The 18,268-nt window shown below is 39.7% G+C and overlaps 1 protein-coding gene across 1 annotated transcript in view; it reads left to right on the top strand.

Moving 5' to 3' along the window:
- DNAH11 (dynein, axonemal, heavy chain 11) overlaps window positions 1-18,268 on the top strand; it is a 481,900-nt gene that overhangs the window by 334,617 nt on the left and 129,015 nt on the right. Inside the window, exons 53-55 of the mRNA XM_006880385.1 lie at window positions 1,840-2,073; window positions 6,515-6,661; window positions 14,280-14,393. Coding sequence (XP_006880447.1) covers window positions 1,840-2,073; window positions 6,515-6,661; window positions 14,280-14,393 — 495 coding nt within the window. The remainder of the gene's footprint in view (window positions 1-1,839; window positions 2,074-6,514; window positions 6,662-14,279; window positions 14,394-18,268) is intronic.

Consider the following 18,268-nt stretch of genomic DNA (forward strand, 5'->3'; position numbering starts at 1 on the left):
ATGACCCTTTTAAAAGCCACAGCTGTTAATGTCAGGAAGTGCTGTCACTACTGACCTTATCATAAGAGAAAGTGACAAATTGAGAATGCAGGGAAGACCAGTCATCAAAGAGGTCTGTGCTGGAACGATTAGAGTTTTCTGAAAAACAGTGTGAATTACAACCAGCTGCTCCCTGGCTCCGCAAGTCTCCCATGCTGTGCCATTTTGTTAAGCCCGATAACAATAGTTATTTTGCCCCATTGAGACAAGTTGTCTCGGGCCACTTCCAGCTCTACCGGAAGCCACTTCTTCCATCCCCGATTTACAAATGAAACTGTTGTTAAAGAGAGCTTTTCAGGGCAGCCGAGGAGCCTCCTCATAAGGATCATGATTGGGAAGAGGCCAGGCTTTTTGTTGGTAATTTCTCTCTCCCCATTTCCTTTAAGGAGGTTGCACTTGGCTAAGAAAAGCATCCGTCTAAATTGTAGAAAGGTACGTGTGTACTTTCACCGGGTGCTAAAATAAAAACAGGGCTGGTGTGTGCATTTCTGCCCATGTTTGCATTGAAGAGGCGGAGGGGAGAAAATGTATATGACCTTTATATAACTTCCTTGGACTTTTTTTTGGTATCCCTTGTTTGCTAATATCTTGGGTTGGCTTGGAACAAAAAACAGTTGGGGATTCTGATCAAAGTTTGGTTGTTTGGGTTTTTTTTGTTTTTAAGTTTGGTTTTTATTTTAAAATATATAGTTCAGTGTTTTTTTCAGGATTTTTTTAATATGCAGAAAATTTAATACACACAAATCTTTTAAACACGGGAATTTTTCACCATGTTGGAAAGCTAGGTTTTCAACTATGTGGCTCAGGAGCCGTTTTTTTCACCACCGAGAACTGGCCTGTCTGTCCTGCACCTCTGGCTGTGATATTAATGGTGCCGGTTTGAAACGTTTAACTGCACCGCCAGCCACTTGTGAGCAATTTTCCCAAAGATGTCTGTGCATTATTGACAACACTTTGGTAAATTATGTGTGACTTTCCTAAGAGTTAGTGTAGCTCATTTAATTCATATTAATTGATTTTTAGGCTTCCCTTGATTAATTGAACCTGGTCCATCTTGTACAGAATGCAATAAATAATCATTAAAATGAGGGAGATGTGACTCCACAAATTAAAAAGTTAACTACTTCAGAAGTCATAGAGGACAAAATGGAAATAATGGAGGGTGGAGAATTTTCCAGTAAACTTCAAAGGAGGATTTTATGTTGCATTTTGTTTTAATGTTACAAAATAGAAACGAGCATGTTGTTTTTCTCCTAGAAACTGACTTTTTATCTCTACCATACAAATTATTTTTCTATGAATTCCCATAAAATTGTATCTATACATTTCTGCTCTTCTTTATTTTCCAGTGACTTTGCAAGGGTTTTAGATCTGTTCCCCTAAAATTTTTAGTTAGGAAGGAATACAAAAATATACTTTTCAGGGCAATTTGTGCCTTGATTTCTCCATTTTTCTCTTCCTCATTCTTGAAAGAAAAAAAATCTAATTGTGATTAGTTATTCTTGTTTTATATCCTAGTTTTGGCTTTGGTAAATGGAGTACATAAGAATTCTTCCCTTTATTTGGCAAGCAACTTGTTAGTAAAGATTGAAGGAGAAACTTTAATGTTAGCTGTCCAACAAGCTTGTGGACCTCTCTTAAACACAGATTCATTTTCCTGGACCCTACTGCAATTTGTTCTTACCATAGGGTAAAAAAATATTACTGTGTATTTTGTTAATTTGCCTCTGTTATTTTTCAATTCTATTTTCTTCTAACCTGTAAGTATTCCATATGAATTGTGATGTTTTGTGTTTTCAGCCACTGAACAGAGAGGCCATTAGTCTTTTCATGGCGCATGTTCACACTAGCGTGAATGAAATGAGTACCAGGTATTACCAGAATGAAAGAAGACACAACTATACCACCCCAAAGAGTTTTCTAGAACAAATATCACTCTTTAAGAACCTGTTGGAGAAGAAGCAAAATGAGGTCTCCCAGAAGAGAGAGCACTTGGTGAATGGGATCCAGAAGCTAAAAACCACAGCCTCTCAGGTATGTCTGGAATATTATTACTGATGAAATCTACGGTCTTTAACTAGAAAAGACCACCCCCGTTCAGTTCAGTTCATTTCTGAAAGATGCCTGAATGGTTGGTGGTTAGCCAGTAATTCTTACTGCACATGCAAAAGGCCTGGCTTTGATTGCTGGCCAGTGAACCTTACATTTGACCACCATCCATGGGTGGCAGGTTGCATGTTGCTACGATGCTGCACAGATGTTAAAGGAGCCCCCAAACAAAGATAGACTCGGAATAAAGACCTGGCAAATATCAGCCTGAGAAAATCCTGTGGGTCCCAATAGTCTAAGCCGCAATTGATCTGGTACAGCGCTGATCAGCATTTCATTTAGTTGTGTAAGAAATCGCTATAATTTGAAATTGTGTTGATGATAGCTAACAAGAACTTATAAGCTGCCTAGAAAGAGTTGATGATCTGCTCCCATAAAGATTACCTGTAAAAGTGCATGAAGCATGTATCATGTGGGTGCGGTCACTGGGCACTGTGATTGACTTGACAGCACCTAACAACAAGTGCAGAAATGTGCAGCTCTGTATCACACAGCACACACTGCGCTGTTTCTAGGGCTGGACTGAGGATGACCAATTACTCTCTCCAGTTGGTTAGGAGATGCCCTCTCACCTCAGGCTGCCTCAGTACTGGGAGGTGTGGAGAGAAGGTGCTGATGGGAGTAGACACAGCCAATTCCCTCTATGATCCCTTTGGTGCTCAGAGCTTGTCTTCAACATTTTGCCACCTTTTGGTGGAACTACAGTCCCTTTTGGCCTTAGTTTCTCAAACTCAAGGAAACTTCAGAGTCTCCTGATTAAAGACCATGGTGCAGTTTGCTATGCTACCAGAACCACAGGGTAGGCCAGTTTTTCTTGATGGCACTGTCTCTATTTCTTTTACCTACTAACTGTTTTAGAGGAAAGTGAGCAATGTTACCTTAATCCTTAGAGGCAAGACCCTCGTCCTAGAGGATAGTACTGCTCACCTGCAAGATTAAATCAGGAGAGAATTAATACACAGTACTGCCTATCATGTAGGTCTGTATGCCTAAAAAACAAACTAAACACCGCCATCGAGTCAGTTCTGACTCATACCCATGTTGTAGGACAGGTTAGCTCTGCTCTATGGGACCTTTGGTGGCCTAATGGTAAGAAGCTGCACTACAATCCTGAAGGCATGTGGTTCGAATCCATCAGCTGCTTAGATCAGCAGTCTCCTCCCATGCAGTTTACTGCCTCTGAAAACCTGCCAGAGCATCACCTATGAGTCGGTTGTGACTTTGTGATACACAACAACAAAGAGTTTCCAAGGCTCTAAATCTTTATAGAAATAGACTGAGTGCTTTATCTTTTTCCTACACAGCAGCTAGTGGGTTCAAACCACCGGCCTTTTAATTGGCAACCAAATTTTTTCACTATGACACTACCAACAGCTTTTTCTGCATACGTATTACTTAATTTCACTATTAAAAACCAAATGGCTTTTTCAAGTGGTTTAAAACATTTACAGGGAGTCCAAGTGGCCCAGTCCATAGGAAGTTGTGCTGCTTATGCAAAGATCGTGCTTCTCTGATGATATGAATCCACCAGCAATTCTGCAAAGAAAGATGGACAATCTCCTCTCGTGTAGTTTACAATCTTGGTAGCTCAATGGAGAATCAGCGATGTGTCAATTCCAACTCGATGGCAATGAGTAAGGAAGTGTGTGAATAAGAGTTTAAAGCCACAGAGCTCATCAGGAGGGGGCTTGAACCATATTACATTATTCTTATCACCCATGTGGGTCGCTGAGAGTACAAATGGTTATTATACTCACCTACTAAGCGAATTATTTGAGTCTGCCCAGAGGTGCTCTGGATGAAAGGCCTGGGAGTCTGATTTCCAAAGAGCAACCATTGTAAACCCTGCAGAACACAATTCTACATATGCAAGGTTGCTGTGAGATGGAATTAGCTCAGTGACAACTGTTTCCAGCCCTCACACTGTCAGTGGTGCCATACTGTCCCCCTGTCACTGGTAGAGTGGAAGGAGAGCATATGGAGATTTCAAAGAAGGAGCCAAACAAGCCCTAAAGCATGAGTAAGAATCCTCACTCATGGTCCTTTTAAGGCCAGAAATGTAGAGGTCTTCTCAGAGTGCTACCATCATGCTTTCCAGGGAGCTGGATTTGGACACACACACACACACACCCCCGCAGTAAAAGCTGAACGACCCATCTTTGCCAAGACATGGCTACTGGCGCGTATGGAGGCACCTTTCCATATTTTTTTGACCTAGAAAAGTGAGACTTCTACCACTGGACCACCACTGCCTTGCCCCTCACCCACCCCAATCTGTGCATACATTGCTGCTAATAATGTCAAAAGAGTGGTTGGAATAACTAGTAATTCCTTGAGTGGCTTAAAAATTAAATTTTTATGAAGAAGAATCATGAATTCCTATGTAAAGAATTAGAAGGGAGCCTTAGAGTATAAGATCAGGTTGTGTGGGGAACAAATTATTTCTTAAAATGTGTTGCCTATGGATTTGCCTTCAGCAATTCTGTAGAGCTGGATTTCTACACCCTCTGGAAATATGTGTGTCTCAGCCTTACTGATGTATACTCATTACAGCGAGCTGTAAACCCTTTTATAGCTAAGTAACCCCTCTTTAGACAAAGCTTAGATCACCACAGATGGCCTTAGTGACCTTTCTTCATAGATCAGCCCTCACAAGTAGGGCTTGAGTCACTGTCAATATTCAGCATTAAGAACTTCCTTCGAAAAGGAAATTAGGGCTTGAAATGAACACTTTCTTCCTAGTCTCTGTAATGACTCTTGACTGTAGCCTAATGTGATACTAGTTTCATGTGACTGGGGGGAAAAAATGAAGCAAGTATCAATCTTTAACATTACGTTTAGTTCATAGAAAGGTTAAAATCACTCTAAACATAAACCATAATAGTACAAGGAACTATAATGGTAATAATCACGCCATCTGGGTATTGTGTAGATAAACTATATTGAAATAGGGGTTACGAGAGGCTCACAGGCAGTAGTGGGATTTTGGTCCATAGCGTTATCTCTGATGTGCATTTATGTCAAAACAGTGATCTTAAACCCAGTGAGATCTGGAATAAACAGTGATAGAGAGAATCACTGTTTTTCCTCGGAAAGACTAAACCCCACACAATGTGAGTGAAGTGAGTTAATGGTGGGCCCAAAGGAGGAGTCCACATCCATGACCATGCCTGGAGTTTGGGCCATGCCCTACAAATATGTTATAGACCATATGCACTTGCTTGTCTTCGTAGATAAGTTGAATGTTTGGTTATCTGCACAGGTCTTAAGTTCAAATTTTTATTTTTTTTTGTGAGACAAAAGCAATAATAATTGAAAAGAAAATCAAGAGGATGGCTTTATGTTTAATTGGAAGAAACAGGATCTGACTAAGCATTTTGGTCCATATAATCATTTAACCAACCAGTTGTCACCAGTTGATCCTACTCATGACCCCATGTGCATCCAAGTAGAACTGTGTTCCACTGGGTTTCTAATGCAGGTATTTGAGAAGTAGACCTTTCATTGGAGGTGCCTCTCGATAGATTCAAACCACTCACCTTTAATTTAGCAACCAAGAGTATTGATTTTTTTTTGCACCATCCAAGGACCCTTGATCAAAATAAGTGATGGAATATTTTGCAAATAGGCCAGAAGTTTGCAGAACACCCTCCAAGAAGCTCTGACGACATAGTCCATAGGAAACTGTGCTGCTAACCCTGCTACTGTGCCTCTCTGGAGGTCCAAATTCACCAACGGCTTCACAGAAGAATGAGGACTAATCTCCTGTGTGATTTACAGCCTCAGAAACTTGCCAGGGGATCAGTGGGTCTCTTCCAGCTCGACGCAATGAACCTGAGCCCTCAACTTGTCTAAAATAAAAAGCAAAAAACTAAGCTCCTGCCACCTAGCCAATTCTGACTCATAGTAATCTTTTACGACTCATTTAAAGTCCACAGCAATTTTTGTGTGTATTATTACCAAACAGGTCTTCTGGAGCACCTGCTGCCTCAGTCGTCTGAGCTCCAGAACAAGGCAGATGGGCCTGGCGTGATGGATGGTGGGGAGAGACTTTTATTGACATTTCTCTGACCAGACAGCATTGAGTGGAGAAGGGGGGGGGGGGGAAATCTAGTTGGTCTTGATACCAAGCAATTCTGTTTCCTACAAAACCATTGAAAAAAACTGTTTACTTCTTTCATCTCTGGGCAGGAGAGGGAGGAAATGGGTTTCATTTTTGCAAATAGAATTGACCGAAAATCAGAGTAGAAACAAATACATGAATTTAGAGATCCTGAAATGCAGTATTGATACATGGAAATGAAACTTTTTCTGATAATTATTTTTCTCAATGTTGGCTCCTTGTAAATGATGACTTTTCGTTTAGGTGGAAGATCTCAAAGCCAGACTGGCTTCCCAAGAAGCTGAGCTCCAACTGCGAAACCTCGATGCTGAGGCTCTGATCACAAAGATAGGGCTCCAGACGGAGAAAGTGAGCCGGGAAAAGGCCATCGCTGACGCTGAAGAGCAAAAGGTCAGGCTAATTCCACCATTTAGAGGTGCTGAGCTATATTTAGCACAAAATAAACCTTTGTAGGTGAACAATTTTGAACAACTTCCTCTCCAGGGAGCATAAAATCTAAAGAATTATTATAGTTACACATGTAACAGCATTTCACACCATGATTACCACTTGACCTTTCTTTACATTATGCATTTTCCCAACCTTTTAGCTCTTTTAATGATATGAAAGAACAATAAATACTGAGCTCATTCAAGCATATAATGGATGTGGATCTTGAACATCAGGCCTATTTGTAATACAGTAAAGGTCACGAAGTCACCTCTGAGGTTTCTAAAGGTTTTTAGTTTTTAGACAAATTGAACAACTCAATTGTTAACAAAGCCCATTCCATCACTTTGCAAGATGGTTTTCAAATTTTGCATTTTAATCATACAACTTGAGAAGTTTATTATTAAGCCCTAAGCTAAATTTGCTCTTTTGAATTCTGCCAAAGCCCTTGCATTCCATATTGTTTCATATTGTTGGGAACAATTGCTTTCAAAATTGTATGGATTCTGCATTTTTTTTTCATGCACAAGTTTTCAGCAATTCTAAAAGAAATATAACTGCTTTTCTCTTCTTTTAGTAAATCTTCAGCTAGAAATGAAAAACATATTTTTAGTACCTTCTTATTTCCCCAAAGTGTATAATAAACAGAATTAATAATTTTTTTAAATAAAATTTTTATTTTATACTAGTTTACTTACATAGTTCGTATACATTGTTTTCCACACTGGATCTTTTCTGTTTTCTTAACCCACCCCTCCCTCTACCCATCAAATTATTTTTTATATTAAATTTATGTATATTCCTCAGGTGAAAGTAGAGCACTCTGGTGGCCTAGGAGCAAGAAGCTGCGCTGCAATCCCAAAGATACCCAGTTTGAATCCTCCAGCTGCTCCACTAGAAAAGGTTGAGCAATCTCCTCCTGTATGATTAACTGCATCTGAAAGCCCACTGAAGGGTCAGCTATGAGTCAGTTACAGGTGAAAGTTTTCATTTTAGACCAGGAATGCCTCCCTCACTCACTCATTGCTGTCAATTCAGAGCTAACTCCGAGTTAGCCTTCTCTTGGATTTCTGGGACTATAAATCACATGGGCAGAGATTGCCAGTTTATCTCGTGCAGAGTTGCTCGTAGATTTGAATTGCTCGAGGCATAACCTTTGACTTAGCAGCAACACAAAGAGAGAGAGAGAGTGCTGCCAGAACTCCATATAAGATGCTTAGTTAACAAAAAACTAGGTTTTGGACACTCAGTATGCCACCAGAGCTCCCGAAAAAGTGCCTTGTTAGCAAAACCCCGAATTTCTAACACTCTCAGAGTTGTAGATTAGGACCCGCTATCCTTGCATTTTCTTCTGGAAGGTGTTTGCCTTTTCCTGTGCTTGTCATTCATCCATATATAAGCACTACCACTGAGCTGATTCTTGATGCATGTTGTTGCTGTGTACTATCAAGACACAGCTGATCCTAGCTAACCCTCCAGCAGGTTTTTAGAGGCAGCAAATTGCATAAGAGTAAATTGCTACTCTTTCTCCCATGGAGCAGATGATGCAACCCCATGCCTTTGGGATTGCAGCACAGCTTCTTACCATTAGACCACCAGATAGCAGCCCTGTATTAGTTTTCTGGTGCTATAAATCTTTAAGAGGAGGCAGCCCATCATTTTCCCTCAGAGAAGTTGGTGGCTTTGAACAACTTACCTTTGGGTTTGCAACGCAACATGGAATGCACTAGGCCAACAGATCTTCATTTCTATATACTCAAAACTCAAATACATTGCCATTGTATCAGAATCAACTAATAGCTGACACTCCAGTGAGTTTTGAGAGGCAGTAAATTACACAAGAGAGGACTGCCCATCTTTCTTCTGGGAACTCGTTGGTATATTCAAACTGCTGGTGGATTTGAACCTACTGGAAGGTCAATAGTTTTGACTCAGTGGTGATGAATGAGTGAATAATGCTTATCCATATAGGTTGTTATGTGCTTCTGAGTTGACTATGAATCATAGCAATCCCATGAACAACAGATAAAAATCTTGCCTTATTCTGTGCCATCCTCATGACCATACACATATCTCAACTAAACTCAGTTATTTTCCATCCAGTCAGAACCAATTCATAGTTGACGCTACAGTAGGTTTTCAGAGACTGCAAATTGCCCATCTTTCTCCTGTGGAGCAGCTGTTGGATTCAGTCTTTCTACTTTGGGTTTGATAGCACAACTCCATAGAATCGAGTTGAGTTGAAAAAAAAATTACATATATATATATTCAAATGGATTGCAACTCATCACAGAACATATTAAAAATATATTGAAAACAAAGATTTTTAGAAACAGTTAAAAAATAAGGTAGTGGGCATTTCTAGAAATTGAAGACAAAGCGTGTTTCACATAGCCATTTGGCACATTATCCTGAGTTCTGGCAATAAGGGTCTACATTAAGTTTTAGCTAAATAGAGAATACCCTTGAAAATATACAATCATATTAGAATATCATACATGATGTGGTTACTAGCCAATTCCACACAGGAAGTATTTTTTAGGTATTAGCTTTAATGTGTGATATTCTAGTGATTATTGAACCATAACTCATGTCCACAGATGCCTTTTAGAGATCTTAAAATTTAACAGACAATCTAGTGATATTTTGCATTTTTTACTTGTGAATTCCTAAGTTAAAATTATCTCCATAAAGGAGGGGGAAAAGGACCCAGCAAATAAGAGCTCATGTATTTTTTCAGGAAGCTCTTCAAACATAACAAAAAGAAAGACTATTATTTTAATATCTAAAACATACCAGAAAATGCAAATGCTCACTAAAACATTCATTTTATCCACAAGGCTTAGTATAAATACAAGCAACAAATTCTAACTGAAACACCTCTATTTTCTGCCAGGCACTAATTTAGGCTTGTGGGAAATATGTAGCCAGCAGGGAGCTCCCGTGGTGTAATCCATAGGGAGTTGCACTGCTTGGCAAAGGCCTCTCCCTTCTGGGGGTTGGAATCCACTGGCAGCTCCACAAAGACAGTGTGCTCCTGTGTGATTTACAGCCCTGGTAAACCCACAGGAAGGTCGGCTATGAGTCTGTTCCAATTGGATGGCAATGAGGTTTTGAGTTTTGAAATTTCTTGAAGTCACAATGGTTAAGAGCACAAATGCTAACAGAAAGGTCAACAGTCAAAACCCACTAGTTGATCTGTGGGAGAAGGACATGACAATCTGCTTCCATAAAGATTTCTAGCCTCAGAAACCCCCTGGGACAGATCTACTCTGCCATACAGAGACACTCTAGGTCAGAGTCTGTTTGACAGAACACAACAACAGGACTTTTGCACGTTATGAAGAAAACTGTTGGCAACAAGAAAGAAAATTGATCAGCCTAAAAGAACCAACAAGTCTGTCTTGGAGGAAGTGTAACCAGTAAGCTCCTTAGAGACAAGGATGGTGAACTTTATTATCTCATCTACTTTGGGCATGCCGTCAAGAGGGCCCAGTCCTTAAGCTCCTTAGAGACAAGGATGGTGAACTTTATTATCTCATCTACTTTGGGCATGCCGTCAAGAGGGCCCAATCCTTGGAAAAAGACATGCTGGCAAAGGTCAATGGTCAGAGAAAGAGAGAGGACCCTCAACAGATGGGTGACACAGAAACCAACAATGAGCTTGTCAAAAAGAGTACTGCTACTGCATAGGGCAAAGTTCACATCTGTTCTCAGGGTCTCTACGTGTCATTATTGACTCAATGGCACCTAACAACATTCCTTTGAGGAGTTTATATCTGTATAATGTTTGTATTTGTGAGTTTTATTTATTTAATAACTATGATAGTTCTGTTTCTAAAAATTACTTAAAGGAATAATGCTCCATTAACAGTAATCTCGTCAAAATGAGACAAAGAGCATTTTCCAGTCCCGGAAGAAGACTACATAAACAAAGTACTCTTTTTCCTAGTTCAAAAAACTATGACCTTGAGTCCAATTTAAGGTAATTTTAGAGCAGTATAAATTACAACAAATAGCATTATATTCATTATAAAAAAAACCCAAAAACCAAATACACCCAGGCAACAACTCACTCCTCACAGCATCCCATCTCTCCCATCTTCCCAGTGTCTGTACCCTGTAACGATGGTCTGTCTCCCCAACTGTCTTGGAATTTTCATGGTCCATTCCCAGCAGTCTTGAGGGTTGTGGTTTTGGGAGTTCTTTGTGAGAGCAAAGAGTTTTCTTATTTACATTAACAGTAAGTGTGTCTGTATTGGCAGGAGAACACGGAACCAATTATGTTCAAAGAAAGTACAATATACAGCAAAATAATGGTTAATCAGGAGAGGAATAATTACTGCTAATAAAGCTGTAGTAGACAACATAATTTGTTGTGAGCAGTGTTTAATTTTATGGTATAGTTAAACCTGTTCCTTCCAAACACTTCTGAAGAAATGCACTTTTGTTCACGTGTGCTATTCTGCAGTCACTGTCTCTGCAGGAGCTGTCCCCCATGGTGACTAGAGCGCTGGTGCCCAGAGCCACAGCTCTGAGATTTATGTTTGTCGAGGATTAAATGTATTCCTCTTGGCAATTTGAATTCTTTGAGCACCCTGAGAGGTGAAGGATAAAAACTCCCTTGTTTTTCCTTGGAGTTTTGGGTTCTATTTTACCAACGTGGTTTCCCTCTGGCCATAGTATATGGATCGTGCCAGTATTTGCTGGAACCTTGAAGATAATGTCATTGAATCCCCAGTAGTCCAGTGGCCCCTGGAATGGTTGTTCCATTTCTGAAGATAAGCCTGGCTTCCAGAGTTCCTTACCAGGTCCTTAGAGGAAACTGAAATTAATCTTTAGAATATTTCTGTCTATGGTTCAACATGCAGTCCATGATTGCAGAAGAAAACAGTATTTTCAAACTGGCAAAACAGCAGAACTTCACATTTGCAAATGCTAGCTCAACTCAGAGAATTGGAGCAAGAATGTCTTGTGGACTAGGTTACTGAGTATGCCTGAATTTCACTTGCTCAGAGCTTAATAAAAAAGAAAATTGAAGAACAGACATCTCTCTTTTTTTAAAAAAAAAAGAATTGGTTTGCATATGTCATTCAGAGACATCATGTTTTGTACATGAACTTTGTGTTTTATACAATCATTAGTATATGTTGTGTTTCTTTCATGCACTTTATGTTCTATACAATTATTCATATATGTTGTATTTAATATCATAAATTACCATTGTCCTATGCCTATTATCACTTCATTTTTGCAAGTCCCCATTGGACGTTTCCCAATCCTTCACACCCGTCCACCCACCAACCTCTGCTTTGCCAGTGATTTTTTTTTTACCCCTTCCTCTCTTTCTGCCCCTCCTTTCCCCCTTTCCTTTCCTCTTTTGAGCAGTTTTATGTATCTTGCTCAGTTAGCCTCCTACTATAAGAATAATTGTCTTTATAAGTAACATGATGGTATTTATAAGTAACAAACTCACTACCATCAAGTCAGTTTCAACACATGTTGTTATTTGCCATTGAGTCACCTGCAACTTATAGTGACCCTGTGTACAACAGCCCTAAATCCTGCTCTGTCCTGTGCCAATTTTATTGTCTCTGACACACTTACCCCCAATACCCCAGTCACTGAATCAATCCATCTCATCAAGGGTCTTCCTCTTCTGCACTGTCCCTTCACCTTCCCAAGCATTACATCCCTCTCCAAGAACTGGTCCGTCCTTATAACATGCCCAAAGTATGTTCGATAAAGCTTCAGAATCCTTGCCTCCCAGGATCAGCCTCGTTTAACCCTCTCCAGAATGAACCTGTTCATTCTCTTAACAGTCCTTGGTATATTCAATACTCTTCTCCAATATCAGAGCTCAAAGAAATCAATTCTCCTATCGTCCCTAGTCATTGTCCAGCTCTCTGATGCATAGCAAATGATGACTAGTATCAGGAGCACCTTAGTCTGTAGACTGACATCATTGCTCTTCAATATTCTGGAAAGATCTCTGACAGCACACTTTCCCAACTCAATATGTCTTTTAATTTCCCGGATGCTGGTGCCAAGAGTGTTGATTGTGGATCCAAGCAAACTAAAACTTTTTGCAATCTCAGTCTCTTCACTATTCATCACAATACTGCCAATCGGCCCAGTGGTAAGAATCTTTGTCTTCTTGATGTTGAACTTCAATCTATATCAAAGGCTGCAGTCCTTGAACTTCTGCAGCAAGCACTTCAGGTCCTCCTCAGTTTCAGCAAGCAGGGTTGTATCATTGCATAACACAGGTGGTTGATGAGTCTTCCTCCAATCCTGATGCCACATTTCTACCCATAGAGCCCAACACCTCAGATAATTCTGTTCTGCATATAGATTGGAAAAGTATGGAGACAGGACACATCCCTGATGTACACCCTTCCCAATTTTGAACCATGTAGTATTCCCTTGCTCTGTTCTAAAGACTGCGCCCTGGTCCAAGTATAGGTTTTGCATAAGCACGATCAAGTGTTCTAGGATTCCCATTCTTCTCAGAGTTAGCCATAGTTTTTTTTTGTGATCCACACAGTCAAATGCCTTTACATAATCAATGAAATACAGGTAGACATTTCTCTATAACTCCCTGCTTCCAGCCAAGATTCATCTAACATTAGTTCACCAAGTTGTGCCAAGAAATCTGGAGGTCAACCACCTGGCCAACTGATTGGAAGAGATCTATATTTGTTCCCATTCCAAAGAAAGGTGACCCTACAGAATGTCGAAATTATTGAACATATCATTAATATCACATGCAAGCAAGATTGGATGACTGGAACAGTACATCGGCAGAGAACTGCCTGAAGTGTAGGCTGGGTTTAGAAGGGGTCATGGTACTAGGGATATTGTAGCTAATTGTAGTTAGTTCCAATACTTAGCATCTTATAATGCAAGACATTTAAACTTTTCCTTAGGTTTTTGTCCGGGAGCTCTGGTGATTGAGTGGTAAGGAATTGTGCTACTCACCTAAAGACACTAGGTTCAAATCCACCTGCTGCTCTATGGGTGAAAGGTGAACAATCTCCTCCTGTGTGATTTACAGCCTCTGAGAACTGTGAATTGGATCTGACCCAACAATAGCAACAACACAACAAAGTTTTTGTCATTCATCCATATGTAACCCATTGCCATCAAGTTGATTTCAACTTGCAGGACCCCTTCATCAGGTTTCTAAGGTTGTAAATCTTTATGGAGCTGTGTCCCTCACAGCAGTTAGTAGATTCGAACCTTTGAGCTTGGTGTAACAGTACACCAATGGAGTTATTTTTTATTAGTAGTACAATATAATTAATTCGTCAAGGGTTTCCTTAAGGCATTTTGATAGCTCAGTCACTTTGATTTGAGATGTTGTCACTGTGCATTTTATGCATAGACAAAAGTTTTGTATAAATACTAAGTCAGAAGGAAAATTAGTCTTTACTACAAATTCCTCACTAGCTTAAAATACAGGTAAATTAATTATTTAGCAGTGATTCTGAGTTAGCCTGTGTGCCTCAGTATAGCATGTACCTGAGACGATAATTTGTGTTTGTGGGTTTGTGTGCTTTTTTCCCACTTTAACTAGGTGGCAGCCATTCAGACAGAAGTGTCCCAGAAGCAGAAAGAGTGTGAGGCTGACTTACTGAAGGCAGAGCCTGCGCTGGTGGCAGCCACAGATGCCTTGGACACACTCAACAGGGTAAAAATTACTTGTCATGGATTTACTCAAAATAGTATCTAAGTGATAAGATAAGTTGAAAAGCCAAGTTGTAAATCTAGTCCTTACAACAAAAGGTTAAAAAAAAATAAGAAATATGTGTAAAATATCAAACGGTCATCTTTACCTCTGAAATTTCTTTCCATTCAGTGGTTGAGTCTACAGTTTACCTGAACATCCTTTCAAAAAACTCATTGCCATTGAGTCGAAACAGAATCCTAGCTGACCTTCCAGCTGGTTTTCAAAGGCCATCGATTACACAGGGGGAGTTTGCCCACTTTCATGCCACAGAGCAACTGGTAGATTTGAACTGCCTGCCTTTGGATTGACAACATAACTCTTTATCTTTTAGTCCACCAGAGCTCCTGTGGTGGAGGGAATGTGGTGTGACCCACTGGAAGGTCAACTACGGGTCGCTTCCAGCTCCCTGGTGCAGAATAACAATTGTTCATAACAATAATAGGATATTAACTTTGGAGGTACATAAAAACATCATCATCATGATTATTATTGTATTATTATGTCAAAGATGTTTTAATGTATCTGGAAGGGTTTCTTTAATGTATTGAGTGCATAGAAAGCTACATTGTGAATTATTTACTAAGGCAGAAATTTGACTAACAGCTATTATATAAAATCTATATTTGACTCTTCTGGCTTACTTACAAATTTCTCTTAAAAACAGGTTTAGAACAGAGCTCTCTTGTAATCCAAGAACTATGCATAATATGTTTCTCATACAATGTCCAACAGTGTAATATCCTGTTTCACTAAACATGATGTGGACATTAAGTCTTGAATTACTATGTCTGTGTTCTTTTCATTTTTCTTTGTATTAAGAGACTCTATTTACTTCTTATAGATGGTGAGTAATTTCTGCTCTAAGCTATCTATTCTAGCATGTGTCATTTATACCACTAAAACCATTCTGTTGCTCTGCCCCAAAATTTTGAATTGAAGAGACTGAGGAGGAGAGAAGACTGTAGGTTTGGCCTGTGCAGGCTCCTTTCCCAATTGAGAGTTATTGCAATACTGTGAATAGTATTTCTTATGAATATAAAGTAGTAAAACAATAACCAAGAAGCAGTGGATTGAGGAGTTCTATTTCTTGGAGGACCTCATTAAAATACAAATATATAGATGAGTAGAACCATGTAATACCATAATATTTATGTTTGTAAAATTTCCTGGCACTCAGAATTGAACCTTCTTCCCAAAGGATTGAATAATATGTAATCAATCTGATTCCCATGTAGTCCATCAGGTAAGGTCCATGGATATAGACACCATTACTGTTTTTTATAGATAGTATTTGAAATAAATCATTGTACAGAATTCTTTCTTTGTCCAAGTCCATATTTTCCACTTTATAATCCTTCTTCTTCTCAATTTTTGCATTCTAGTCACCAATTATTATTAATGAATCTTCACTGCATGTTCGATCAATTTCAGACTGCAAAAGCTTGTAGAAATCTTTTATTTTCTCTTCTGTGGCTCTAGTTTTTGGTGCATGTATTTGAATGATAGTGATTGTGAAAGGAGCAAATGGTATGGAGGGATGGTGAGGGCTGACTTCTGCCCAGTTCATAAAAGGGAACTTTCCCCCTCAATAATATTCAGAGCTGCCACTAGATAGCTGCTAGCTTGGACACACTACCCCCATGCTCCTGCACCCATTTTGACCAATCACTAGGTTAACTCTTCACTGTGGATTCACAGACTACTCACAATTATGGTACCAAGAGTGGGGTATGTTAGGAAAATAGTTTTGGGATTGGGAGAGGCAAAGACTGTTTCACAAGTCCAGGTTTAGCCCAGCAGTCCTAAGCCAGATTAACAGCAAAATACTCCTTAATTAATTAAGTTGTCGTTTCAGTTCAACAATACAAATTCAAGAAGCCTCTGGTTTCCTCAATCATCCAGCAAGGTTAATCTCAGAGCAGCTATAAGTCTGCTTTTCTTTAAAGCATCTGAAAAAAACAGAAAAACCTTTAACTGTGTCCAGAACAAGTGCAAGAAGGCTACATCTTGCCACAGTTTCTTCACAGCAATGCCACAGTCTCAGCACTACCATCACCAAAGCCTTGCCACCAGGGTCTCGCTCTGGTCTGGCTCTCACCAGAGTCTTGCTCCAGTCTCCCTCAAGTCTTGCTTCCCAATATGGGAAGCACTCTTTCTCTTATCCTAGTTCTGTCACTGTTGATGATTTGCAAGCCCATGTTTCTATAGTTAAGGTAGCTGCAGACCAGAGGGGACTCAAGTAATGGCTAGAAAATCTAACATTTAAACTAACATCACAATGGTGTTAACAGATCTTTCTTATATGGATAGTATCCTGTACTCACAACATTGTACTTAAAATATCTTGTCTGACTCTGATTGCAATCCCATTTTCCCCTCACTCTTTCATTCCCAGCATAGTAGATCATATGATTGTCTGATTCAAAGTGACCTAAGCCAATCCATCTCAGGTTGCCAATGCCTAGCATGCCAATATTTATGTATTCCATTTCTTCTGGAAAAAATGTCCCATTTTCTTATCTTCATATATTCCACATTCCAATTATTAGTGACTGTTTGCAACTATTCCTTCTCATTTTTGTGTTTCCCAAGGGCTCAGCTTGCAGTCTTATATCTAATAATCTAAATGTGTTCTATTATTCATAAGGGCTTTGAAGGCCTGATATTTCAGAAGTAGGTAGCATTTTTTTCCCCTAGTCTGTCTTAATTTAAGAGCTCTCTTTTAGTACAGTATCTGGCAGACATGTTTTATCTAAAAGAACAGATGATAGATAATTAGGTACAGATAAATAATTAACTAGATGGTATACCAATTGACATATTTCAGCTAACAGATGCTGCCCTGGATGTGCTCACCAAGTTGTGCCAAGAAATCTGGAGAACAACCACTTGGCCAACTGACTGGAAGAGGTCAATATTTGTTCCCATCCCAAAGAAGGGCGACCAAACTGAGTGTGGAAACTACAGAACAATATCATTGATTTCACATGCAAGCAAGATTCTACTGAAGATTATCCAAAAATTACTGGAACAGTACATCAGCAGAGAACTGCCAGAAGTCCAGGCTAGGTTTAGAAGGGGTCGTGGTACTAGGGATATTGTAGCTGATGTTAGATGGATCTTAGCTGAAAGCAAAGAATACCAGAAGAATGTCTATCTGTGTTTCATTGATTATGCAAAGGCATTTGACTACATGGATCATAACAAACTGTGGCTGACTCTGAGAAGAATGGGAATCCCAGAACATTTAATCGTGCTAATGCAAAACCTATACTTGGACCAAGAGGCAGTTGTCAGAACAGAATAGGGCAACACTGCATGGTTCAAAATTGGGAAGGGTGTACGTCAGGGATGTGTCCTGTCTCCATACTTTTTCAACCTGTATGCAGAACAGATTATCCGAGAGGCGGGGCTCTATGAGGAGAGGCATGGCGTTAGGATTGGTGGACGATCTATCAACAATCTGCGTTATACAGTTGACACAACCTTGCTCGCTGAAACTGAGGAGGACCTCATACACTTACTGCAGAGGGTCAAGGACTGCAGCCTTCAATATGGACTGAGACTCAATATCAAGAAGACAAAAATTCTCACCAGTGGACCAATCGGTAGCATCAGGATGGATGGCAAAGAGATTGAGATTGAGATTGTTCACAGCTTTAGTTTGCTCGGCTCCACGGTCAACACTCTAGGCACTAGTAGCCAGGAAATCAAAAAACATATTGCAATGGGAAAGTCTGCGGTTAGGGGCCTCTCCAAAATACGCAAGAGCAACATTGTCTCTCTGGAGACTAAGGTGCACCTGATACAGGCCATGGTTTTTGCAGTCACTTGTT

This window comes from Elephantulus edwardii, unplaced genomic scaffold, assembly GCF_000299155.1.
Source record: "Elephantulus edwardii isolate Elephantulus edwardi_28Jun2011 unplaced genomic scaffold, EleEdw1.0 scaffold00007, whole genome shotgun sequence".
Classification (NCBI taxonomy): Eukaryota; Metazoa; Chordata; class Mammalia; order Macroscelidea; family Macroscelididae; genus Elephantulus; species Elephantulus edwardii.